Genomic DNA, 23858 nt, shown 5'->3' with positions numbered 1-23858 from the left:
TTTTTAAACTAAAGCAAGCATTATATAAAAAGGTAAATAAATATTTTGTTGTAGATTTTTTTTTACCTTTTTCTAATTTTAGATTTAGATTTTACTTTGTTACCCGAAAATATACTCTTCACTTATAGATCATAGTTCGACTTTAATGTTCAAACAAGTTGAATAGAAATAGAAAAAGTGAGACTTTAACAAACTTACGAAAGTTATGCCAAAAACACCCACATGTTTTAGCCTATAAAAGTTTATACTAAATGATTAAGTGAGACTAATCTGCAGACCCACTGTTGCTTATTAAAAATTCGTAAAGGATGAAAAAGGGTGGGAAAGTACCCCCAAACTGCAGATACTGCCCAGCTAAACCTAATCAAATCAATGCAACACAACACTAAACTATAAACAATAGCTCCAGCAGACATGTGAGCACGTTTCTTTTATGCATGCAGATTTGTCTTTATTGTACAGTCGCTTCTCAGGACTAATATCTAAATTTTACAGCCTGGATCTGGCGTAGAGCAGGCGTCGTCGCTGGGCAGCCATTGGAGTGCCCTCCTCGCGCAGCTCCTTCAGCAGCGCGTCCCGCCAGGGGCGGATCAGGAGGCGCTTGGTGGCCAGCAGGGCGGCGGTCGGCACCTGGACGGCATACTGATCCATGCGGTGCCAGAACTGTTGCGGCTCGGCCACCATCCCGGCCAGCAGGCCGCAGTGGAGGGCAGTGCGGGCATCGGCCCGATCGCCCAAGTGCAGCAGCCAGTCGATGTGGGGCACCATCCAGCCGGGCCCCACCTTGGTGCAGGCATCCAGGTGGCCGAGGGCGGGCACAAAGGCAGCGGACTCCGTGGCGTAGACCAGGTCGCACAGACTGCACACGCTGAGTCCCAGGCCCAGGCACTCGGTCTCCACGAAGGCCACCAGCAGCTTGCGGTGGGCCAGTATCTTCTTGGCCAGCGAGCGCATCACAAAATTGGCGGCCCTTTCGTGTATGTACTGCTCCTCGGCCTCGCTGCTGTGCTCCTCCTGCTGCTCCCGTCTCTGGCCCCCCATCTGTCGCCTCCTGTTCTGCTGACCCTGCTTCAGAGCCAGCGGTTCCGTGTCGCCGCCGCAGCCAACAGAAAAGTGACCCGAGAGCACGACCACCTGGAGCTGGGCATCTGTGGAGGCCAGGTCGAGGGCGCGCATCAGCTCGTAGATGGTGCGACGCAGCCAGCGCCGCTGGAAGTGGATGTGGAGCAGCCCGGAGCGGCGGCTCACGTCCAGCTCGGCGAAGTGCTTGCAACTGTCGTCCGTGGCCATCGCAGCTAGATTGAAACTGGTGATCCACGGCCACGCACTCGGCGTAAACATCTGCGCTTATCAGGCGGTCGAAGTGCAGAAACATTGCTCTCAACTCACGCATCGGGCATCTAAAGTGGGTAATCTGCTTAATCTTCTTTGCTATTTGTTCAGTTTGCAATGGTTTATGTGAGGAGATGTGCTAATTCTTCATTTTCAGGTTTTTAGTTTCAGCAAACTTTAATAGCTACGTAAGTCTAGTGCTAATAATATACAAGTGCCTTGCAGACACGCCCTGGGGAATAAATAACTAATGGCTCACAAATCAGTGCTCGTCCAGGTGTGAGAACTTCTTGCGCAGCTTCTCGCGCCGCTCCTTCTTGACGTGACGCCAGGGCTTGGCCGCCGGATCGGCGCCGGTCACCAGGGAGCCATCGTTGGCCAGGCGCACGTTCGGGAAGTTGGTGCGTCCCTTGACGTGGGCATGGGTGGGCTTGTCGTCGAAGAACTGCTTGTCCAGCTCCTTGGACGTGCTCTTGTCAATCTGGGGCAGACAATCAAACAATCAGACAATCAGTAAGTTATCTAGCCGAGTGGCAAGTGCAAATTGCGAGTCTCACCCGCATGGCTCGCTGTTGCTGGCTGGGCAGCTGCGATTCCTCGATGACCTTGCGCTGGCGCTCCGGAAAAGTGTGGTACTCGGACTGGGGCAGCGAGGGCGGTCCCATGGCGTACAGCAGTCTGCCGTTGACGTAGTCCTTGAGCACGTACCTGGCGGAGCGCGCCTGGTCCGGCTGTCCGTTGGAGGTCATGAAACCGCGATTGTCTGGGCCACACCGAAAAGAAGCGGGAGAGAACGATTAATGAAGTGCTTAGAAGGGTAGAGCTCATAGGGCACTTACAGCCATAGGCCAGCAGCAGCTCCTCCGAATGCGGTGGCCGCTCCATGTCCTCGCCTTCCAGCGGCTTGGCTATCACGATGCCATACTTGTCCTCGAGGATGTGACGCGGAATGCGCTCGCACAGCAGGTTCACGGCTGGCACGTGGTCGCGCATCTGGTCGATGGGCAGGATGCCGTTGAGCAACATGTCCGCCTTGGTCAGCACGAAGCTGGGCATCACCAGGCCGGGACAGTCGCAGAGCAGGATGTCCTTGTCCAGAAAGAGCGTCTGGAAGCGCTTGGTTTTGCCGGGCGTGGCCGAGACGGACACCTTCTTGACCGTCATCAGCGAGTTGATGGTGCTGCTCTTGCCCACGTTGGGATAGCCAACCATGCCGATGGTCACGTGCTGCTCCGTGTGCCGCGGTCCGCTGTAGATGTGGCGCAGGAACTCGATGAGCTCCAGGCGGGACAGCAACCGGGAGCTGTTCTTATCACCCGGCTGCAGTGGAAGAGGAAGCTCCTCCTTGTTCACCATTAGCTTCTGCTCGATGGCGCTCAGCGTGCCCTCCACCTTGTCTAGCGACTGGTGAATCTCCTCGGCGGCCTCGCGCAGCTGGCGCACCTCGGGAAAGGACTCCTGGCGCGCCGCCTCCGCCTCCTGCTTCAGCTCCTCCTCCACCAAAGTGGCCGAGTAGAAGGCCGTGCGAATGCCCTCGCTGTCGAAGTACTCGGCCCAGTGGCGACGCTGCTCCGCGGTGAGCAGGTCCGACTTGTTCACCAGGATCATATTCATCTTGCTGGGCTCCACCTCCTTCACATAGCGCTCCAGGTCGACGCTGCGGAAGAGCAGCGGATTGCGGGCGTCCACGATCTGGACGACCACGTCGGAGCGCTCCACTACGCGCCACAGCTGGCGCCAGAACTCGAGGTTCTTCTCGTAGGGCGTCATCAGGATCTCTTCGTCCTCCTGCAGCAGCGCCAGGTCGCGGCGCCAGTTGAGGAAAGCTTCGTTCTCGGCCCGCTCCAGCTCCTCGGCGCTGGTATCCTTGCTCCACTTGGGGCGCCGCGGGATCTTCAGCTGGTCGCGGTGCTCGTCGTGCTTCTGGTGCATGCGCTGCTCCTGCGTCTTGCTGAGCAGGCCCACCCGCTGCTTGGGGTTCACGAACGTGATGTTCAGCTTCTCTGCCTGGAACTCCGTGCCGGCCAGCTCGGCGGTGCGCAGGAAGGCCTGGAACGAGGACTCCTCGGTCACGGAGGACAGGTTGAGGCGGCCCCAGTCGTAGCCGTCCTGCAGCTCGGTGGTGTGCAGCTTTCGGGTCGGCAGTCAGGATTATAAGTAAAACTTTGCCACCACACATGCCCACTTAAACGCTTAAGCACTCACCATTGTGTCGTTGTCCACCTTGCGGCGGGGTGTGTGGCCAAAGCGATCCTTGATCAGCTGGCGACCCAGGTTGGGCGCTCCGCCCTTGTTCTTCTTGCCCATGGCGCAGCTATCAGATTTCCAAATTTACCCGAAACGGTACGAAATGAAATATATTTGTGATACAAATAAAAACACGTGCAACGGTAGCGGTGGTACGATCGAATCAACCATCGATAAGTTATCGCACTAGAGTGGGTATTCTAAGAATGTTATCGATACATTGGAGCGAAAGCAGAGGTGGCGATATTTTCATTTTAAAAAAGATACGTTTATTTCAAACGAAAAGTTGTAAGCTTAATTTTAAAGCAACGAAAATTATTATCTTATTTAAATTTTTAAAAAGTATACGTTGATCTAAGCTTTAAACCTATCAGCTAAATATTTTCGAAACTTTGTACACTTTTGTTTTTTTTTTAACTTTATTTTAAAGCAAAAAATAATAATAAATATGACTACTAAATATATCCTATAAATGCCGACATGAATCCCATCTCTCGGGACTTTGGAGTGCAGAATATTGGCTATTAATTTATTTTTTGGTACACAATCGCAGGTTGTTCGGAATCTCTGTTGCTCATCTGGCACGCTTTGGACTTAAAACTAGAGTTTGAGTGGTCTTACAACATATGTATGTATATACGGCACGGCAATCGGATGCGCAAAGGCAGCAGCCGGGAACACAGAGGTTATTCAGTAGGGAATGCTATTGGTGTCCTCCCCGCTTTCGGTGTCGCCATCATCGTCATCGATGTCGCCATCGCCATCATCATCCCAGACGATGGGCCAAACGGCGTTGCGGGAGCAGCTTCCACCTAGCGCCTTGCAGAACGTGTTGAAGGTGCTGGCCTGGCTGAAGCCCAGGATCTCGCGCTCCTCGTAGATACGGTACGTGAAGGTGCTCTCGTACGTGCCCACGAAGTAGCGGGCGTAGGCGCACACCAGCTGGTCCACCACGGCCACGCCCCCGTCCTTCAGCTGCCGCCGCTGGGCGTTGGACTCCGGTGTGAAGTGCACAAGGCGAAAGCGGTGGAAAAGCTCTTTCAGCTCCATCAGCTCGTAGGGCGTGGCGTCGCTGGCCAGGAACACGGTGCTCATGTTGAAGGCGCGCAGCAGCTGCTTCACCTGCTGGGCGGCCGCCTTCAAGGTGGGCGTGGTCTTGTCCCGCGACCGCACAAAGTCGCCCCTGCGCAGGTGGGCGCACAGGTAGTCTCCGCCCCTGGCGTCCCGCTTCGTCCGCTCCAGCTCCCACATCGCTGGCCGCTGCACCCGGGCCGTGGCGTCCGTGGTGCCCAGCACCTGGTGCCGGAAGTCGGCGGCCACCTGGGCAAGGCCGGGGCTGAATCGCATAGAGCGGCGGGCGCGCCAGAAGTGCTCGTCGCCCCAGTGGTCGTGCAGCACGGTCTCGGCGCTGAGCAGGGCGTAGGTGCGCATGTCGTCGGCATCCTCCGGACCGGCCGTGTCCTCGGCAATGGCCGCGCGCAGCAGCTGCTCCAGCAGCCCGGCGCTGCCCTGGAATCGCACGCAGTGGAAGCGGCCCACGCGCAGCTCCGGCTGCTGGAGCAGTGCCCCGCCCGACAGGGATGCCTCGCTGCACGGCTTGTCGGTGACGCGCTCGAACTTGTCTCGGAAGATGCCCTGCTCCAGCATGTGCTCGTAGTGCTGCAGGCGGAAGGCGTGCGCCACGTGCACCAGGGGGGCGCCCGGATTGCCGAAGAGCCGCTGCTCGGCCAGGAACTCGGCGTAGTCGAGCACGGGCGCGTAGCGGCCCAGGCTGGCCAGGTCGAAGAAGTGGCTCCAGGGCAGGCCGGCCTGCTGCAGGCCCTGCGAGTGCCAGTGGACGAGGCGGGGCCAGGGCGGGAGGACCAGGCGCACCTGGCGGAATCTCCGTCGGCGCTGCAGCCGGCGCACGAAAACCGCCATGCGGATGTAGACGTCGCGGCGCAGGTTGAAACCCTCGGAGATGTTCACGTCGTACAGGATGTACACGGTGCCCCTCATCCCGAGCACTTCGGGCGGACAGCTCTGCGGCGGCGGCAGGATCTCCGGCAGTAGTCTCCGGGCACAGGTGGCGTTGTTTCTCCGGGCATTTTCACTTCCGCGGCTGGCGGTGCCGTTCCGGAAGGCCGACTCGGTGGCGGACAACAGGTGGAGCAGCAGGATCAGCAGCAGATGGAGCAGCTCCAGCGCCGGGGGCCGAAGCCTTGGCCAGCTCCCTCGCATTTTGAGTTTTGAGTTTTGATGTTTGATTTTAAGTGGCTGTGGCAGCGGTCAAAATAAAGCCCTAACGCGCGGACTTTCGGTATTAAGCTCACATGAAAATGGTTCCAAAAAAAATACCAAAGCTAGAATTAAATATTTCTTACTACATTTTTAGGTGAAGAAAATTGATACAGAAATGAAAACAAAACTTTAAGCGCATATTATAGATAGATTTCTTAAGTCACAACAATTGCACAATAAACTAAGATCAAAAATTAATATTTCTGCCAAATGTTTTTTTGAAATTTAACGTGTGTTTTAATTTCAGGGGAAAACTGTTTTTCTTTAGGGGGAAATCGGGGTTGGTCGAGATTATTTAGGGGTAAAGCAGTTTTAACATCTGGCAACACTGAGCCCCACCTATTTTTTTTTTGGGTGTGTGCGAGTTGCATTTGTTTACGCTGTTGAAAACCAGACAACACAGAAACGATACTCTAATAAACAGCTCCAACTGCGATCCGCCGAGAATCAAAACAAGGACACAAGGATAGCAGGATGCGCGAACTCAACAAGCAGCAGTCGCAGGACACCACGGACTCTGGAGTCGAGAAGGGAGACTACCCGCGGGCCACAAGTAAGTGACGCATGCGGATGCGGGCTGACCTGGAATTGCATCCACATTCACATCCACATCCACACCCTCCATAACCAATCCCTCATCCTTCTGCAGACGGCGTGGTCTTCGGGGCCATCGTCACCTTCGCCAGCTTCTTTGTGCTGATGATGTCCTTCTGCTCGCCGTACTGGATCGAGTCGTACGAGGAGACGCGGGCCAGCTTCAAGAACATGGGCCTCTGGCAGTACTGCTTCAAGGACTTCGTGTACCCCAAGTACCAGTTCCCCAAGCAGTTCAACGGCTGCCACAACATCTTCTCGCACGTGAGCATATGCATGCGTCGCATTGGGTTCCGGACAACCAACCACCGACTAAACCGATTCTCTTCCACCCGCAGGACTACTACGTTATCCGTGAGTACCTGCTGCCCGGCTGGCTGATGGCTGTGCAGGGCTTCGTCACCATGTCCTTCATCATCGTGTTCCTCGTGCTCGTCCTACTCTCGCTGACCATTATCCGCCTGCCGCTGAAGCCCGTGCTGCAGTACGAGTGGCTGCTCGTGCGCCTCTCCTACCTGGGTACCGCTGTCTCCTGTACGTATACCTAGTCCCGATCTTGTTCTGTTGAAGCCAACTAAGTTCGTACATCCGACACAGCTCTGTTCATGTTTCTGGCCGTGTGCATCTTCGGCAGCTGCGCCTACCGCCGCGACTGGATGATGTACCCCAAGTTCAACGTGCTGGGCTGGTCCTATGCCCTAGCCGTGGTCACCTTCATGCTCCTCGGCCTGGCCGCCCTCATCCTGCAGCGCGAGGCCCGCCAGGCCTACGAGGCCCGTGGCGAGCAGAAGAACCTGGTCATGCAGATGGAGATGCAGGAGCCGGGCTACCAGCCGCCGCGCCACCACCACAGTCAGTCGCGCAGCCTGCAGGGCTACATATAAGGGCTGGCTAATAGCCACCACCATTCAATGCATTCCACTCCACTTGGATGGATCTAGCCTAAGTTTCCCCAAGCAATCTCGTATCTTCGCCGTCGACGCCGTCCAAAGTGCCTTCAACTTTAACCATCGAATATATACATATTTATACACGCCGAACTCCATTTATACTGTAATTATATCGAAGAGCACACACTTAAAATTAAGACCAGTACGATTTTGAGCCCAGGATGCCCTCCATTTTATATTTCTACTTCAAAAAACCATTTTTATGCAGGCTCAAACTACAAACGTAGCAAAAAGTATTGTATTTCACGTTTGAAGATGCCCCTTTATCAGCAAATTGGTGTGAAGACATATCAACATTAAAAACTGACGTGTTATTTGAACTTTCAATGGTCAGATCGATCATCTTTTCATATCATTTTCTCTCTGTGCGACCCTCGCCTCGAATCACTAGTTTCCCAGTCACAGTAATGAACTGCGGCTGGCTGTGGATCTGCGCCTAATATGTTTATGTTTGCCTTATCGAACTGATAGCAGCGCCGCTGATTGCCAATTGTTAGACTTGTCTGAAGCGGCTCCCAGCCTCTACACTTCGATTTAGTTCGGTTCTGATTCTTGCCTGATTTGCGATGACTCGGCGGAGCTGGCTGCTGGGCTGCACCTACGCCATTTGCTGGATGCTCACCTGTGGCACGGCGCAGACTGGGCCTCAAGAAGACCCGCTGCAGCAGCAGCCGCGCATCATCAATGGCAGTGTGGCCCGTTCGGACGAGACACGCCACCTGGTCTCCATTCGCCTCCGGCGGCACGACAACAACTTTGGCAGTGGCCACATCTGCGGCGGAGCTCTGATTGCGCCCCGGAAGGTCCTGACCGCCGCCCATTGTCTGTACAAGTGAGTAGGGAGCCCGAGCAGAGTGACCTTGAGTTGTGATGAACAATGGACCAATGCCTACTTCAGCAACCAGAGGAAGCGCTATCGACGACCCGACGAGTTTGTCGTCGTCCTGGGCACCCTGAACCGCTTCGAGCGACGCAATGGGACCCTCGTGTCCCAGGTGAGCTCCATGGCCTACATGCACACCTTCAGCCCGGACAGCATGCGCGACGACGTGGGCATCCTCTTCCTGCGCACCGGGCTGCCCTCCTCCTCCGAGGGCGTCACCCTCACCCCCGCCGTGGCCCCCATCCAGCTGGCGGCTCAGGCCACGCCCCCTGGGAGGCTGTGCCAGGTGGCTGGCTGGGGACGCACGGAGCAGGTAAGTGCACTGGTGAACAACGTACAAACGTAGTAACTGTAACCATTTTCTAGTCAGTTTACCTAAACATTCTTCGCTTTGATTTTATCCATTGGAGGTTTTTAAATAATTTTTATTTGTTTATTTTTTATAGTTTTATTTAAACCTCAGATGGGACAATCACTAAATTGTATATGGTTATAATATATATATTATATAATTAACAAAATAAAGTTTATTTTGAGGAGCGTAATGTCAAATAATTCGCTTTACTTATAGAGGTCAAGTGTATCTTGATACCGAAAATATCAAATTGTAATTTAAATGTAAACCATATAAAACTTAAATATAAGCATTTTATACAAATGGGACCCATTTAAGATATTAAATTTTTCACATTAATTCAAATATTTTATATATTTAATTTAAATATTAAATAAATTTTTTTTGCAACGCAGTGTCCGTCCGTTTCTCTACTTCTTAATTTCTTGAATCAAACGACTACATCATTTGACTCCCAGAGAAAGAAAAATGGAAAACTAAATTTTAAATAAACTATAAGTTTGCTGATTTTTTCATTTATACGAATATACATTGAGTTTGTTTGTTTTTTTTTTTTGAGTAGAACAAAATAGAAGTTGATGTATTCGTTTTTCTATAACGTACTGTTAATAGAATAAGCATCTTACAGTGAGATCTTATATTAATTTCAGATTAGGTATGTACATACATACATATGTACATCATTGCATACTAATTCTTAAGCACTAAGGTGGACAATCGTTTTTTATCGTTTCCAAAAACGCCACTGACTTCGTTTTTTCTATTTAACCCGCCCTTTTCCCAGAGTTCCCTGTCCAACATCCTGCTGACCGCCAACGTGAGCACCATCCGGCACCAGACCTGCCGGATGATCTACAAGGCCGGCCTGCTGCCGGGGATGATGTGCGCCGGACGGTTGCAGGGCGGCACCGACTCCTGCCAGGGCGATTCGGGCGGTCCGCTGGTGCACGAGGGGCGGCTGGTGGGCGTGGTCTCGTGGGGCTACGGGTGCGCAGAACCGGGTTTGCCGGGGGTCTATGTGGACGTCCAGTACTATCGCCAGTGGATCGAGGAGCGCAGTGCAGCCCCGAGCTGCAGCATTTCTGCCAGGCTGCTCATACTGATGATGTGTTTGTGCTGGTGCTCTGGATTCTGGGTACTCTTGTAATGCTGTTTACCTTAACTAAATATTTATGGATGCTCTTGCATTGAGTCTGTTCTTTCAAGGGATCAAGGGATTCAAGGGATCTGCAACTAAGAAAGCCCAAAAAGATATTACACGAACTATTGCAAACGTACAGCTGCGTTCAAAGTAAAATAAGTGGGACAATGTAGTGCTGAAAAACATACTTTTAAGGCGTAAAACAACTTTTTTTAATTTATCATAATGCTTATTTACCAATTAACAAAATTAGGTTTACAAAACCATTTATTGTTTTAGTTTAACTCCTTAAAATTCACTTTTCAATATGCTGCAGCAAATGATTTTATAAAAATGATGAAACTTTTTATTTTGTATTGGAACAAAAATAAATTAAATATCTAATCTATTTTTCAAATTAACATTTTTTTTATTATTCTTTATTAAAAATATTTGAATATATATATCTATGATAGATTCGGATACTTATATTTGCCCTATTTAGTTTATAGTACTTTATTTCCATTTTTGAATGTTATTTCCAAAATCTAAAAGAGAACTGCAATTTTGACCGCAGCTGTACACAGATATGTATCTATCGATTTACTGATTAAAGTCATTTCTTTAAAGACACCATAGTGTATGCACATCTACAAACATGGCTTTTATCTACCAATCTACTGAGTTTCACAAGAGTCGGATCATTTTCACGACTATGCTCTCTTATCGAGGAATTGAGTCCAGGGTCGGAGCACCCGAACTCAGCCCACCCGTAGGCCTCCCGAATAAAACCCGCCCCAGGGGCTCTTCCACTTAACAATCAACATTTATTTACAGCGAAACACACTTAGAACCGGAAACAAGAGCCAATAAACAACGCAGGTGGGGATTAGAGTTGGTTTGCTCATAAATGAGTGAACAAAAAATAGTTGTTCACTGAACATGTTCACGACTATTGCACTTTTTTGCTCAGTTGTTCATTTGTCAAGCAGTTAAGTCGTTCAAGGGTTCAGTTGTTCAGTGAGTGATTTTGTGAGCAACTGATTTTGTACACCAAAGTGAGCAGTGTGTACCCAACACTAGCAGGGAGGGATGGGCTTTTGGCCCTTTGGGCCTAGCAGTTGCGGCAGTTCCGCCGCGGAGAGGGCATCTGCTCCTCCCGCTGGTCGTGCAGACGCAGTGGCTCCGGCTGCCCGTAGGCGATGTTCGGCAGGCAGCGCGACTGGGTGAGCAGCAGCGAGAATTCCCGGTTGCAGGCGGCGTTCTCGATCCGCTCCATGACGCGACCCACCAGCAGCTCGACGGCATCCTGCACGTTGGCCCCCGTGCAGGCGCTCGTCTCAATATAGGGCAGTCGGTAGCGCCGGCAGAGCGCCGCCACTTGGTCCCGACTCACCACGCGCAGCTGCAGCAGGTCGCACTTGTTGCCGCACAGCACCACGTCCGGGTCCTCCGAGTAGGCGTGCGTCCGCAGCTGCGACAGCCAGTTGGCTGTCTCCAGGAAGCTCTTCTCGCTGGTCAGGTCGAAGATGAGCAGGAACCCCATGGCGTCGCGGTAGAAGGCCGTGGTCAGCGAGCGGAACCGCTCCTGCCCGGCGGTGTCCCAGATCTGCAGGTGGATGCGGTGTCGACGTCCGCGGGAGTTGTACAACTGCAGGATGCAGAGAAAAATAGTATGTTCTATAGATGACCTCGTTGCAATCAGACCCCATAAAGTATATATATATACCCGTAATCAGCATCACGATAAGACTCGATCTAGCCATGGCCAGTCTTATGACCGTCCGTCCGTTTCTACGCAAACTAGTCTCTAATTTTTAAAGCTATATTCGGAACAAACTTTCCGAGAAATTTTCTTAATCTGGCTTAAAATTTTTGAGTTTTATTGATTGTTTATTTAACGAGTTTCCCCCACATAACAATTGCAAATTATTATAAAATAAATGTAGCATAGATGCAACTGGAATCAAAGCCAGTAAACTGTGGGTTATCTCTACTCACCAGTCGCTTCTCGCGAAAGTCGATGCCCACGGTGGAGATGAACTGCGTGTGGAAACGGCCATCCGTGTACTGGTACAGGAGGCAGGTCTTGCCCACGCCGGAGTCGCCCAGGACGAGGAACTTGAGCAGGTAGTCGTAGTCGATGTTAGCGCCCGTCATTCTGGACTTTCTGAGCCGGTTCGGATTACGTTCAGGACAGCAGAGGCATCCCATCCGCCTGGAAGCAGGGAATCGAATCAAATGAGCGGCCTATGGGAGCCTTCCCGAGCGATGGTTTTCCCGAGCGATGGTTTTCCCGCCTCTCTTCCACTTCTACTCCTCTTCCACTTCCACTGCCACCGCCACTTCCACTGTGTAAGCCTGGGCTTAGAGTGACAGGAACAGCGGGGCGGTGGCGGAGGGGGACGGGCACTCAAGTCGAGAGGCATCTTCATAAGCGTGCCCCCCACCCACTTCCATCCCCTTTCAATAATGCGACCCCACACGCTCTCCCATACAGACACATCTCCCCGCACCGTGGCAAATATTTGAAACTCATTAAATTCCGACTTATTGATTTTCTGTCTCGTTCTTGGCCAAATTTTGTGTTTTGTTAAAAAGGTTCGATGGGTGGCGGAGGAAATCCCTTTTTAAAAAGGACCGTTAGACAAGGCAACAAACCGATCGAGTTTTCGAGCATTCCCGCTGAAAGTGCACAGAGTGGTATGCCAGGCAAGGCTAAGAGAGTGGTTTGGAAAAAAGTGAAAGCACCGCAAATGCAACAATGGAGGACAGGGGGGGCGGGGGGTAGCCTGGCACTCAAAGAGCGGCCCAGGAATGCGCCATTGTGGTGTAGTGGTGGTGGACGCTGGCTCCTCCCCCCGCCAATTAGACTATAACGGCAAATGCTCTGCAGATTCACTTGAGGGGGGGAGTGGGTCGGATTCCTCCAATGCAGCCTCTTCTGTAATCTGGCGCCCCCCTTGCGCTAAGCGGATTACGGACTCCGTCTGCGGTTGTAGGTTGCTAGACAACGGACCCTCCCCCTCCCCTCGTTTCCACTAAAAAGGGACATCAGAGATCGAAGTACATATGTACATACATGGTGGGCAAAAGAGAGGAGCTAATAACATAACATTCGCCCATCCTCTTCCCGTCCTGCTCAATGTTCTCAATGGAATCCTTTGCTGATATCTTGTAATGTAATTTCCTCTCGCTTCCGCACGCTGCCTCCGGCCATCGCCATTTCCATCTGTCACCCACATCCGCTCTCGCCAAAGGAGCACGCACAAGTTACAGCCATATCCTGCTCTTCCAGGTACAATGGGGATGTATGGCAGGGGAGGGGGGAGCTACGAAGTTGGGCAAACAGAATTAGCATGCACGCAGCTCTCGCCGTCTCGCTCGACTAACGGTTAATTTTAAACCTTTATTGATTCGCAAGATCTTATTGGGCTCAGGTGGGGAATGGGACCGGGCCCAATCAATGGAAATAGGCTCTGTTTTGGTGGCGACTTGGTGATTTGGTGCAATTGGCTTAGGAAACAGAGCCTGGCAATTGTGTTCAAGGCCGCCATCCTTCCAGTGCAGCCAGATGCACTGCTTACACAGCTTCCAATTAATGCTGGGACTGCACTGCACCGCAATTAGCCGCTGTGTCCGTGTGTGCGAGTGGTGTAGTGTTTCTGTGTGCTGCAGGATATAAAAATAGCCGCAGAGGAAGCTGCCACCCGCTCCGCTCTACTCTGCTCACCTGTTCACCGGATCCGGCTAATTGCAGAGGCGCGGCACGCATTTCCGCCCCAGCCTTTGACTTTGGCGCCCAAGGCGACTCCGTTCGGTTTGACGCTTCAAGGATGCTGAAGGATTAAGCTGATTTAGTTGGCGGGTCGGGTCGAGCAACCCGTTATTTTTAGCGCGCGCAATTCGTATGCCCGGGAGTAGGTCCCCCGACTGCGCTGCAACTTTGCTGCCTTGCTGCCTTACTGCTTTACTGCCAAATCGAAAACAAATACGAAAAGAGTTTGGCCTCTCCGGACTCGGAGGACTCGGAGGTTCAGGCTTCCGAGAATACGGACGCAGAGGATCCTGCGGGCGTTGCGCTGCACGACCTGTTGCCATGCGCTGCCCAGCACAGACTAGCAACCGATTTCGCCGCCAGCCCTTCTGCTGAGGCACAGCCGCAGCTTTCAGCAAAAGCAATGGCAAAAGCTTGCTGCCAGCTTTTAAGGCGCTCACAGGTCCACAGGTCCTGTGCCACAGGATGTGCACCTCAATATTCTACGGGTACTTTGTCGCACTTACACCAAACGTTACTCAAATTATTCTTTTGAAATAGAGCCTAGCAAGGAGCTTTCGCAGGTCATTCACTTAAGTCAGTAAGTTTTATTTTCAACAGTACCCATTACAACAGGAAAACATTAATCAAAATAAATTAAAAAACAAAAACATAGTAAACGAGGATTTAATGTAATTGCGAAATATAATAAGAATTACTGATGTTAGAATTCATGTAATGTATAATCTATTGTAATGATTAGAGCTGACACGAATAAGTATTGTACTTTAAGCGCTAGGATACAAAAACATTAAATTTAAATTAAACATCATAATAACAGCTAACTAATTTGCTAAAATAAAGCATGTTAATATAGTTTTACAAGCAGTAAACCTAATTTGTTTATTTAAATCGTAGCTGAATAGTCACAAAGTGAATTTGCGCGCAACAACACACGATACATATCGTACAGCAAGTCATCGATATCAGAGGCATAATTTTTGTTATCAACGCTTCCTGTTATCGATAGTTTCGTGTGACGGAGGTGGCGCGAGGCAACTAAAAAATATAAATAAAAATCAAAGTTGTTGGTTGTGAACCCATAAGTTATTGCCATGGCCAATCTGAACGGAACTTTTGACTGGGACGCCATCAACGTGGGCGACTACAAGTTGGATCACTCGCAAAACTTTTTCGGTTCGTATCCGAAGCATCTCCGCATCCCTGCATCGCCGCCAAGCTGAGAAAACGCGCCAAGTCTGGTCAATCTTAACTGTTTTTTGTCCTGTTTTTGCAGCAGAGTCCAAGAACAACAAGGAGAACAACAATGTCAATGCCCCCCGTCTGTCCATCTGCCCCACTCCGCAGAAGATCGGTCGGGAGGCCCTAGAGCACAAAGTGGAACTTAAATCGAAGCCCCAGGAACCAAAACCAAAGATTCCAGCAGATCAGTGCTTCAGCAATGTCCCCCATCTGGTGGACATCTGCCCAACTCCGCAAAAGATCGATCGGGAGCAAGGCGATGGTGTCAAGGTGAACGTGAAACTCAAGCAGCAGACCGTAGAGGAGTCCATAGTAAAAACTGAAAGGGTGCCCATAGTCGAAACTAAAACAGTTCCCATAGTGGAGACTGAATCGGAGCCCCAGGAGCCGAATACAAGCACAAAGATCCCAGCAGATCCCGGCCAAAAGCAACAGAGCGACATCAAACAGATCATTCCCCTCGGCTGGGGCGAGGACAAGGCCCATGAGGGAGTTGGCTCCGTCGTCAATGTGCGCTTGGAATGGACACCCATGCGCCACCGCGACGACGAGGCCGCCGGAGCAGGAGCAGGCACCACTTCCACCCCCAAGGCCTACAAGTACAAGGACGTGTACGAGAGCAAGCGGCAGCAGGCGCTGCGCAGACGCTCCGAGGAGGAGAGCAAGGCCCGCCAGTTCCACAGCCGACCCATGCCCAACTTCAAGGCGATTCACAAGCGCATCGACGACATGGTGGTCACCCACTCGATCACTGTGCCCACGACGCCCGAGACGATCAAACACTGGCAGGCCACCGTGGAGCGTCGCCGCCGGGCCCAGGACCAGGATCCGGAGCGACCGCACCCGGCTGGCGTCACCCGCTCCAAGCCCTTACATTTGCGCAGCGAGCAGCGCCTGCGCGACCGCCAGGAATTCGACGCTGCCGTGCAGGTCAACCCGGATCACAAGAAGAATGTTAGGGTAAGTCCTAGAAGCCATTAATGTTTGGTGATGTGATGTGGTGATAGGTTCTTTGGTGCTCATAGATTCTTGGCCGGTATCACTCGCTGGGAGACTATCGGAACTAGACTCGAAGTCGGAAATTCATACATCGCTTTTTTAAAACATCCATTTTAATACATTTTTGTGTTTAGCTTTCGCGCTCTAATAGTCTTAACATAAAAAAAAGGTTAAACAATTTAATACTTATTTTTAGATTTTGTCAAAAGAGACGAAAATATAACATAGCTCAAACTCCCTTATTCAATATTGATGTTGAAAATACTATTTCGGTGATTTACAACACTGACGAACCGCGCGGTATTTACTTGCGATCCTCGCGCGGCCACACTGCGCTGGCAAAATAAATTACTTGGGGTTTAAAACAAAGTTGCCGTTGCGCTTCCTACGCTTCGCATCGAAATTGAAATCGCAGCCCAAGCGCCGAACAGGCCAGCGGGTCCAGTTTTCCGGTGCAAGGGAACCCACCAAACCAAACGACCCTAAATAAAAACCCGATGAAAACACAATCGCAGTACCAGCAGCAACAATAACACCACGAAGGAGAGAGCGAGAGAGCCCAGTTTGTTTTTGCTGTTGTTGGTGTGGTGTGAGTGAGTCATGACGTTTCGGACGGCGTAGAAAAAGCCAGTTAATAGTTAAAATACGTGTTCGTGCATTGCATAAAGCGGGAGCAGCGGCAGCGGGACTTGCAACAGGATCGGCCCGGCCATTTGCTGCCAGGACTTGCAACAGCTGCGCCCAGTCCGCAGCGAGACACACACACATACGCATACTGGAACGGTGCCAGAGTACCGAGTGTCACACCACACACACACTCACACACACACACAAACACATAGTCTGTCGTCACAGTTGGCTACCTTTCCATTCGGATTGGACTGAAACTCTGATTCGGAGCAGCAACTTTCGCCAAGCCCAAACCCAAAACCAAACCCAAACCCGAATCCACTTCCACCATGGTGGACCGCCTGGTCAACTCGGAGGCCAACACCCGGCGCATCGCTTCCGTGGAGAACTGCTTCGGCAGCTCGGGCGTTCCGCTGGCCATGCAGGGACGCGTCCTGGTGGGCGAGGGCGTGCTGACCAAGATGTGCCGCAAGCGACCCAAGTCGCGCCAGTTCTTCCTGTTCAACGACATACTGGTGTACGGCAACATCGTGATCGGCAAGAAGAAGTACAACAAGCAGCACATCATGCCGCTGGAGGAGGTGTCGCTCGAGTCGATTGCCGACAACCAGGCGTACCGAAATGGGTGGTACATCCGCACCACCACCAAGTCGTTCGTGGTGTTCGCGGCCACCAGCACCGAGAAGCAGGAGTGGATGGCGCACATCAACAAGTGCGTGGAGGATCTACTGCGCAAGAGCGGGAAGAAGCCGGTGGAGAACCATGCCGCCGTCTGGGTGCCGGACACCGATGCCAGCGTCTGCATGCACTGCAAGAAGACGCAGTTCACCTTCATCCAGCGCCGGCACCACTGCCGCAACTGTGGCGCCGTCGTCTGCGCCGGCTGCTCGGCCAAGAAGTTCCTGCTGCCGCAGCAGAGCACCAAGGCGCTGCGCGTCTGCGACGCCTGCTACGAACGCTTGAAGCACGTGCCCACCAGCTCACTGGCCGCTGGCGAGGATTCGGGCGCCGGAGCTGCCGCCGCCGGCAACAAGCTCAACACCACGGCCGGCGACAGCTCCAACGACGAGGACTCCGACGAGGAGACAGCCTCCCCGGGCGGCGAGTCGCATGACGAGCCGCGCTTCTACGGCGACAACAGTGTGCTTTCCGCCGCCGACGACTCCTCGACGATAACGTCGACCTCACCCTCCTCCGCGACGGCGGCTGCCAGCAGCCTGGAGGCTGCTCATGCAGCTCCCAACGTCCAGAGCCCGCCGGCTGCCGCTGCAACAGCGGGCAGCACCTGCTGAGCGGACCACTTGGCACTTCATGACGGTAGATATTCTCAAGCTAGTACACTATCACTCCATCCCAAAAGCTGTTGTGAGTTGACTATGTTCTCTCTCTATCGGAAGCTTAGACCTGATCTTACTATCCAACTGTATCCGATTGGGACCACACGTAGTGTAGTTTTTAGGGACCTTGATTTCCATGATGTGAAAATCTAGCATCAAGACATTACATTACTCGTGACTGCGACCTTGTCTTGGCTCCCTTTTCGGTTTCTTTTCTTGTTTTCCATAGTCCGCACATTTAGCTTGGCACGATAATCTTATCAGCCGAGTGCTGCTGCGCCGCTGCTCTATTTTCAGCTGGCAAACAAACTGGGTGGAGCAGGCAGATGCAGATACGAAGTGGGCTGTGATGTAACCCCTAGCCGTAGCCGTAGCCGTATCCGCAAACAAACAGCCCAGCTTATCGGCCTGAAACTCCCGCCGTGACTCAGCAGGGAACGGAGCAGCCGAGCAGCCGATAGGGTTAGATGGTCAGTGGGAGCGTCTTTGTCTCTGTCTCCGACTACGGGCAACGGATGAGTCAGTCGGCCACTCATTTCACTCCCAATCCCAGCTTAGGGTCGAAGCAAAGCTAGCAGTATTACGATTACAATCACTACTAGGGTCCCGTCATCGCCACTCACCAATGCACTGCACTGCAACTATATATATTAGCATACTAATCCGTAATCTTCTTTCCCGTTAGCAGCAAGATGAGCAACGGAAGCGAGGAGGAAAGTAAGGAGATACGCAAGATGAACTTATTCAAGGCGCGTCCAAATCCCTTTAAAAAGTGCTCGATGGAACCAGTCGACTGCTACTTTTGATCACTTGTCCAAATTTAAAAAGGTGTAAAGTCGCTGCTACACATATGTAAACATCAACATGTTGAAACCGATACATAGTTTTACCAGATTAACACAATTTTTGTCTCTAACATTACTTTTACGCGTATATGTTCGTTTACACACCTTTTGTTTCCCATTTTTTTAGGCGATGTGAAACCACTAAAATCATAAGTTTGGCGAGAGGAATTAACTATATGGATATGTATACAATATGAGCAATTTCTAATTGCGATCATTAACTGTTTTCTATTTGTACAAAGCCGAAAAAACAATAAATTAATACTGTAAATTGAACCAGATGTGTTGGTTACTCTTTTCTGTGCAACAGCAGTACTGCTGTCTTTCTCTGTCTAATCCGAAATGCGTTTCCTATTGAGCACAACTAAGAAATGGAAAAGGAGGGGAATAGCAGCGTACTATTCCAAATTCAGCCTGAAAAAAATAAATTATATCGACACTACGTTTTTGGATTACAATTTAGTTCTTCTTCGGATATGAGGTTCAGAGTCTGGCAATTAAAATGCAAAACCTTTGGAAAAGGAGGCACCTGTAAAAACACGTAGTTGTGAGTCAATTTTTAATCACACGACAGACAACACCCTAAAATCACGTGTTGTGGTGGGGTCAACGCTGAGCTCGTTTTTTGATACAATCTTTGTATTATGCTCTCAATTTAAAGTGGAACTTTAGGCTTAAGATCATGAAACAAACAAATCAAAATGAAATTTCAAGCTATTAAATTAATTTTATAATAATTTTTTAATCAATTTGTTTGTTTTGCCTAATCTATAGTTTACAATTTTAAAACATCCTGTTCATGTTACCCTGCACCTGAAACTTTAACCGCGTTAAAAATTGTCCATTTGGCAGAATTTAAAAATTAATTTTTTCATCCCAAAAAACTACTTTTTTTCCCAAACCTTTGCCATTTTATTGATATTTTTATATTTTTTTAAAGATCGTAGGTGATTGTAGGGAAAATATATTAAGTTTAACGATTTGTTTATTGTTGTATAATGCTTTAGATTCAGGAAATGCAAGCAACCAGTAAATTCCTATACCGCGGAACTTAAGATCATGAAATAAGAGCAAATTCCAAGAAACACATTAGATCACAAGTTGTAGTTGTTTAGCTTTTTACGGAAATATAGGTGAATATCTTATTAATTGACCAGGAGTAAGTTAAATGAACAATTTGCTCGTTGTTTTACAATGCTTCCTATTCAGGAAATGCATGCGTGCTGTAAGTTCCTTTGTGAAATTAAAGGCTTAAGATCATGAAATGATCAAGTCATAATGCAGTTCCAATAAATACATTAGCACATGCATACAGCATAGAAATTAAAACACGTGGGGGTTTAGATATAAACATAAGATGTTTATTTATGCCGCGACAGAGGCGCCTAACGACAATCGAATGGATTCCTTAGAACTGGCCGTCGCTGCCCCAGGAGGTCTTGACGGTGTCCTCGTTCCAGTCCTCCACTCCGCCGACGGTCTCGGCGGCCACCTCATCGGCCCAGTTGGTGGTCTCCTCGACCGGGTGGTCGACGGCCTCCTCAATCTTGGGCGGGGGCAGCAGCTCCTTGGCGGCGGCCTCCTCCTTCTCGGCCTCCTCGGGATCGCGGTAGAAGAACAGGTCGACGACCACGGGCCACTCGACGCTGCGCGAGATGGTGCCGCGCAGGCGGAGCACTTCGCGGGCCAACAGCCACCACATCAGGCCGATGGAGTGCGCCGACTTGTTGTTGCACGGAATGGCAATGTCGATGTAGCGCAGCGGCGAGTCGGTGTTGGTGAAGGCGATCACGGGGATGTTCACGTAGCTGGCCTCCATGATGGGCTGGTGATCGGTGTTGGGGTCGGTCACCACCAGCAGACGCGGCTCGCGGAAAGCGGGCTGGATCTGATTGGTGAAGGCACCGGGCGTGAAGCGGCCGGCAATGGGAGTGGTGTCCGTGTACTTGGCGAACTTCAACACAGCGCGCTGGCCAATGGGACGCGACGAGATGACGAAGACCTACGGGAAGGGCAAGAAGAGATGGCTCATTAGAAGGAGCTCCGGCTGGTGGACATTATAATATATGGGCAAACACTCGAAGGCTGTAAGGCTTGGCTGGTCAGCGGTGAAGTTGAAATCATTGAATTTCATACCCGAAAGATTAGTAGTAAAATCATCATGTTAGCCAAGCCCTTCGCTTTCGGAGAGTCTCCTCTCGGGACACATGGACACTGTATATATTGTTATACTCACATCCGAGGCGTTGTCGATGGCCACGATGGCGCGGGCCGCCAGCTGCAGCTTCTCCCAGGTCTTGCCCAGGTTCAGGATGTTAACGCCATCGGCGCGGCGCTTGTACACGTACTGCTCCATCTGGAAGTTGACGTTCTCCGAACCCAAGTGGGTGGTCGCGACCAACATCTTGGTGATGTCGTCCTCCTTGAGGGACAGAATATCTAGGCCTCCCGACATGTTAACGTAGAAAGAGTTACGGACCTGTGGATCAAGAATCCCGTGTTAGTGCTTCGCCATAACCTCAAAGGTGGGGTTTTTGCTTCCCACGTGCGCACGCTTTCCAATTCATCTGGAGTGTTTGGATGTGCCTGCTTTGTGCATGGCGCTTGGAAGCGGATGGCATATGAATGCTGCCTGGATTTAGGACAACCATCTTCCACTCCATCTAGATTCGAACCACTGCCTATTTGGGACTCTCGGAATACTCACGTCTTGATGCCGCTGGGAGTTTCGAAAAAATGGCCGAATGGACGGCCGGAATGGGACCAAGTTGGCGATGGAAAAACCGGTGCTTGTCCGATACTATCGTGGTATTTCTCACGGACACGGTCACACTGCGCTTTTGAAACCACATCATACAAAAAATACTAAATGGCCATTGAAGCCCGGAAGGAGACAACTATATATAATAATTGCTTGATATTCTTTAGGTAAAAACTACACACTTGCTCATAAACGTTATATGCAAACCTAATTGTTGAAATATGCTTAACCCACTGATTTTAACGTTGAAAGGATTGCAATGTTTACCTCAAAATGCGCAAAAATAAAAACAGCCCCAACGTTCCATTTCCATTGTTCCTCTGTCGCCACAACGAAAAAAAACTAACGCTTGTTAGCACTGGTCAAAATAACGGTTATAAAATTCGAAAAGACCCGAGGAAAATGATTTTGATATTTTAAATATGATTTATGGATACGCTGCTACAACGCTGTAAAATTTAAAAATGACTATAGCCTGTTATTGCGATGTATATATGTAATAAACTAGTTTATACATCGATTTCGAAATTTACAACAAATGTTGTGATACAACATTAGTTTTGAAGGCAAACAATGTTTCCCAAAAGAATAGTTTGCGTTCAGGCAAAAAACTCAATTACTTAGAAAATATAAAAATATTTGTTGAACATAATTAGAAGCCTGAGACTCCTTATTTTGAATGAAAATGCACCTGTTAAAGCATCTTCGCCAGCTGAATGGGCTCCAAGGACTGAGTGCGAAATGATCCGCCGGGATTACCTGCACAACGCCGTGGACTTGATTACCTTGATCTACAAGATACCCAAAATCCCGGTGGAATAATAGGCTACACTGACAGAAGTGGACAAACTGAATCATAACGCTTTATTTATCGATTTCTGTAAGCTAGTAAATGCCAGTTCGGTCAAGTTATTGTACATGCTACTCCTAGAAGTCGGTCTTAGAAAGACGATTGTGGTGTCCAAGGATGCACTTCCTCTGGTGCCGCATGCAATTTGACTCGCAGCTAAAGCGTTTCAAGCAAACTGTGCAACGTCTGGGATCTGATTTCCCTTTGCCCAGCTTCTTGTGCCTTTGGAAGAGGGTGAGCAACTTCGCTTCCGAGCACTCCTGGTCCCCTTCTCGATGGATCAGAGAGGAGGTGATGGACTCGAAGAAACGTCTGCACTGGAGGCATTGGTAGCACTTCCTGCCGCTGTGCTTTTTCAGGTGCTGGTGCAACTGCATCCTCGAGTGACTCATGGCATTGCAAAGTGGATGCGGACACTTTAAGCGCATAGTGGACTTTCTGGGCGCCAGGGCGGGACAACTGAGTCTGTGGCGCCCCATTAGATTCACGTGGTCTAGCTGCTGGCCACAGCTAAAGCACAGAGCACTGGGGCCAAAGTGCAGGGACATGTGGGCCTGGTGCTCTAGCGAAGTGGTGGCTATATCGCCGCAGACCTAGCACTCCAACATTCCATTGGGCATCCTGGTCTTCGCGCTGACATAGGCGAGATATCCGCCATCCTGGGCTGATCCTCGGGCAGATTCCACTCCACCGAATCCCGGCGACACTGGATGCCCACATCCCTTGTGATCGGCTCCTCCTCCTTCAGGCAAGGAACTGTGGACTCACTTTTAATCATCCCAATGGCTTCGTTCAACATATCCATCGGTGCGGGTTCTGGTGCACCATGCGAATCCCCACCATTGGTCATTGCAGCCTGGAGTCCGTTCACCGGTAAACCGTTCTCCACCGCGTATTTCTTTTTTACAAACTTGGTCTCCACGCAGATATATTTCGGCAATTCGTAGAAGTGCTCCTGGATGCAAACGGGCTTGGCGAGGATTTTTTCCAGCGGACCCGCCGTTTGTATCCTTTTCCGGGTTTGAGATATGCATCTGCACTTTGATCAGGCTGTACGAAAATTCCATACAATTCCTTGCCAGATTACACGTTTCAAATAAGCGTCGGTGACTTAGCGGGAATTGGGGAATGGTGGAATATGGAACACAGAGCTTTTCATTTATGTGCGTCAAAATAGCGTCGGTGATTTAGCGGTTATTGTGGAACAATGGAATTTTAAACGCGTGGACTTTTTAATTTTCTAGTTATTTAGGCACGTAATTTCAAAAAGGTAATTGCAAAAATATTAAGAAAAGACAGATCTAACGATATATATGTAAGTTGAGCATATTGGAAGTCTGCCAGTACTTGAAATATGAATTTGAAATCGGGTCTCCACAAAATACCAGAAAATTGCAAAGTGCTGCCAGATTTCTCAGATGTACTCTGAATACAAAAGAATACAAAATTTAATCAACTGAGGTGAGAGTTGGCAGAGCAACCCCAAAAAAAAAAAATCTGAAATACAGACTACAATAATTAAATATTCACGACTAAATATTTTCGATACATTTAATACCACTTATGTTGGTCATATTCAGCAGAACAACATGATCACTGATTACTGATGGATTTCTTACGAAAAAAAAAATAAAAATTAGTACGCTACCTTTTTA

The 23858-nt window shown here is 50.1% G+C and overlaps 8 protein-coding genes, 1 non-coding gene and 1 pseudogene across 14 annotated transcripts; 3 read left to right on the top strand and 7 right to left on the bottom strand.

The window, feature by feature from the left end:
- Nucleotides 1-415: 415 nt before the first annotated feature.
- LOC128265053 (chromodomain Y-like protein 2) lies at nucleotides 416-1341 on the bottom strand. The gene has a single exon (XM_053000839.1). It carries the CDS (start codon nucleotides 1339-1341, stop codon nucleotides 490-492), a length of 852 nt encoding a protein of 283 aa, XP_052856799.1. The 3' UTR covers nucleotides 416-489.
- Nucleotides 1342-1482: 141 nt separating this feature from the next.
- On the bottom strand, nucleotides 1483-3760 carry LOC128265052 (large subunit GTPase 1 homolog). Its single transcript, XM_053000838.1, has 4 exons — nucleotides 3538-3760; nucleotides 2172-3462; nucleotides 1890-2095; nucleotides 1483-1813 (listed from the first exon to the last, which is right to left on the bottom strand). The coding sequence occupies exons 1-4, from the start codon at nucleotides 3637-3639 to the stop codon at nucleotides 1595-1597; spliced, it is 1818 nt and encodes a 605-aa protein (XP_052856798.1). The 5' UTR covers nucleotides 3640-3760; the 3' UTR covers nucleotides 1483-1594.
- Nucleotides 3761-4041: 281 nt separating this feature from the next.
- LOC128265064 (GDP-fucose protein O-fucosyltransferase 2) lies at nucleotides 4042-5892 on the bottom strand. Its single transcript, XM_053000854.1, has one exon. The coding sequence runs from the start codon at nucleotides 5797-5799 to the stop codon at nucleotides 4270-4272; it is 1530 nt and encodes a 509-aa protein (XP_052856814.1). The 5' UTR covers nucleotides 5800-5892; the 3' UTR covers nucleotides 4042-4269.
- Nucleotides 5893-6176: 284 nt separating this feature from the next.
- Nucleotides 6177-7723, top strand: LOC128265061 (uncharacterized). The gene is made up of 4 exons (XM_053000851.1): nucleotides 6177-6412; nucleotides 6509-6717; nucleotides 6792-6987; nucleotides 7051-7723. Exons 1-4 carry the CDS (start codon nucleotides 6334-6336, stop codon nucleotides 7335-7337), a joined length of 771 nt encoding a protein of 256 aa, XP_052856811.1. The 5' UTR covers nucleotides 6177-6333; the 3' UTR covers nucleotides 7338-7723.
- Nucleotides 7724-7845: 122 nt separating this feature from the next.
- Nucleotides 7846-10390, top strand: LOC128265060 (trypsin eta). Its single transcript, XM_053000850.1, has 3 exons — nucleotides 7846-8235; nucleotides 8302-8599; nucleotides 9426-10390. Exons 1-3 carry the CDS (start codon nucleotides 7970-7972, stop codon nucleotides 9786-9788), a joined length of 927 nt encoding a protein of 308 aa, XP_052856810.1. The 5' UTR covers nucleotides 7846-7969; the 3' UTR covers nucleotides 9789-10390.
- Nucleotides 10391-10568: 178 nt separating this feature from the next.
- Nucleotides 10569-14071, bottom strand: LOC128265067 (ras-related protein Rab-27A). 2 transcript variants are annotated; one of them, XM_053000856.1, is made up of 3 exons: nucleotides 13495-14037; nucleotides 11763-11979; nucleotides 10569-11412 (listed from the first exon to the last, which is right to left on the bottom strand). In XM_053000856.1, exons 2-3 carry the CDS (start codon nucleotides 11973-11975, stop codon nucleotides 10876-10878), a joined length of 750 nt encoding a protein of 249 aa, XP_052856816.1. In that variant the 5' UTR covers nucleotides 11976-11979; nucleotides 13495-14037; the 3' UTR covers nucleotides 10569-10875. The 2 variants fall into 2 exon arrangements, with proteins under 2 accessions (XP_052856816.1, XP_052856817.1); XM_053000857.1 differs by lacking the exon at nucleotides 11763-11979 and having other exon boundaries at nucleotides 13495-14071.
- Nucleotides 14072-14415: 344 nt separating this feature from the next.
- LOC128265058 (pleckstrin homology domain-containing family F member 1 homolog) lies at nucleotides 14416-18868 on the top strand. 5 transcript variants are annotated; one of them, XR_008268798.1, is made up of 4 exons: nucleotides 14416-14715; nucleotides 14816-15741; nucleotides 18433-18575; nucleotides 18720-18868. XR_008268798.1 is itself a non-coding variant. In XM_053000845.1 (3 exons), the coding sequence occupies exons 1-3, from the start codon at nucleotides 14634-14636 to the stop codon at nucleotides 18466-18468; spliced, it is 1041 nt and encodes a 346-aa protein (XP_052856805.1). In that variant the 5' UTR covers nucleotides 14418-14633; the 3' UTR covers nucleotides 18469-18868. The 5 variants fall into 5 exon arrangements, 4 of the variants coding, with proteins under 4 accessions (XP_052856805.1, XP_052856804.1, XP_052856807.1 ...); XM_053000845.1 differs by having other exon boundaries at nucleotides 14418-14715; nucleotides 18436-18868; XM_053000844.1 differs by having other exon boundaries at nucleotides 14418-14715; nucleotides 18433-18868.
- Nucleotides 18869-19931: 1063 nt separating this feature from the next.
- On the bottom strand, nucleotides 19932-21431 carry LOC128265063 (40S ribosomal protein SA). The gene is made up of 3 exons (XM_053000853.1): nucleotides 21300-21431; nucleotides 20829-21071; nucleotides 19932-20594 (listed from the first exon to the last, which is right to left on the bottom strand). Exons 2-3 carry the CDS (start codon nucleotides 21045-21047, stop codon nucleotides 20001-20003), a joined length of 813 nt encoding a protein of 270 aa, XP_052856813.1. The 5' UTR covers nucleotides 21048-21071; nucleotides 21300-21431; the 3' UTR covers nucleotides 19932-20000.
- Nucleotides 20643-20722, bottom strand: LOC128265088 (small nucleolar RNA snoM1). The gene has a single exon (XR_008268800.1). It is a non-coding gene; the product is annotated as a small nucleolar RNA snoM1 (small nucleolar RNA).
- Nucleotides 21432-22280: 849 nt separating the features above from the next.
- On the bottom strand, nucleotides 22281-23248 carry LOC128265084 (zinc finger protein 547-like; annotated as a pseudogene).
- Between the last annotated feature and the right edge of the window lie 610 nt (nucleotides 23249-23858).

The sequence above is a fragment of the Drosophila gunungcola genome, unplaced genomic scaffold, assembly GCF_025200985.1.
Source record: "Drosophila gunungcola strain Sukarami unplaced genomic scaffold, Dgunungcola_SK_2 000091F, whole genome shotgun sequence".
Lineage (NCBI taxonomy): Eukaryota > Metazoa > Arthropoda > Insecta > Diptera > Drosophilidae > Drosophila > Drosophila gunungcola.
This window is presented reverse-complemented; position numbering and strand designations above follow the sequence as displayed.

Excerpts from the sequence above, each read along its gene's own strand:
- LOC128265053 (XM_053000839.1), bottom strand. The coding sequence starts at position 1,341 with ATGTTTACGCCGAGTGCGTGGCCGTGGATCACCAGTTTCAATCTAGCT.
- LOC128265052 (XM_053000838.1), bottom strand. The coding sequence starts at position 3,639 with ATGGGCAAGAAGAACAAGGGCGGAGCGCCCAACCTGGGTCGCCAGCTG. Across the intron at positions 3,463-3,537 it reads AGGTGGACAACGACACAATG|CTGCACACCACCGAGCTGCA; the intron begins GTGAGTGCTTAA and ends CCGACCCGAAAG. Across the intron at positions 2,096-2,171 it reads GCTGCTGCTGGCCTATGGCT|ACAATCGCGGTTTCATGACC; the intron begins GTAAGTGCCCTA and ends GGTGTGGCCCAG.
- LOC128265064 (XM_053000854.1), bottom strand. The coding sequence starts at position 5,799 with ATGCGAGGGAGCTGGCCAAGGCTTCGGCCCCCGGCGCTGGAGCTGCTC.
- LOC128265061 (XM_053000851.1), top strand. The coding sequence starts at position 6,334 with ATGCGCGAACTCAACAAGCAGCAGTCGCAGGACACCACGGACTCTGGA. Across the intron at positions 6,413-6,508 it reads AGACTACCCGCGGGCCACAA|ACGGCGTGGTCTTCGGGGCC; the intron begins GTAAGTGACGCA and ends ATCCTTCTGCAG. Across the intron at positions 6,988-7,050 it reads CCTGGGTACCGCTGTCTCCT|CTCTGTTCATGTTTCTGGCC; the intron begins GTACGTATACCT and ends CATCCGACACAG.
- LOC128265060 (XM_053000850.1), top strand. The coding sequence starts at position 7,970 with ATGACTCGGCGGAGCTGGCTGCTGGGCTGCACCTACGCCATTTGCTGG. Across the intron at positions 8,236-8,301 it reads GCCGCCCATTGTCTGTACAA|CAACCAGAGGAAGCGCTATC; the intron begins GTGAGTAGGGAG and ends TGCCTACTTCAG. Across the intron at positions 8,600-9,425 it reads GCTGGGGACGCACGGAGCAG|AGTTCCCTGTCCAACATCCT; the intron begins GTAAGTGCACTG and ends CCCTTTTCCCAG.
- LOC128265067 (XM_053000856.1), bottom strand. The coding sequence starts at position 11,975 with ATGGGATGCCTCTGCTGTCCTGAACGTAATCCGAACCGGCTCAGAAAG. Across the intron at positions 11,413-11,762 it reads ACTTTCGCGAGAAGCGACTG|TTGTACAACTCCCGCGGACG; the intron begins GTGAGTAGAGAT and ends TGCATCCTGCAG.
- LOC128265058 (XM_053000844.1), top strand. The coding sequence starts at position 14,634 with ATGGCCAATCTGAACGGAACTTTTGACTGGGACGCCATCAACGTGGGC. Across the intron at positions 14,716-14,815 it reads TCACTCGCAAAACTTTTTCG|CAGAGTCCAAGAACAACAAG; the intron begins GTTCGTATCCGA and ends CTGTTTTTGCAG. Across the intron at positions 15,742-18,432 it reads ATCACAAGAAGAATGTTAGG|CAGCAAGATGAGCAACGGAA; the intron begins GTAAGTCCTAGA and ends CTTTCCCGTTAG.
- LOC128265063 (XM_053000853.1), bottom strand. The coding sequence starts at position 21,047 with ATGTCGGGAGGCCTAGATATTCTGTCCCTCAAGGAGGACGACATCACC. Across the intron at positions 20,595-20,828 it reads CCATCGACAACGCCTCGGAT|GTCTTCGTCATCTCGTCGCG; the intron begins GTGAGTATAACA and ends CCCTTCCCGTAG.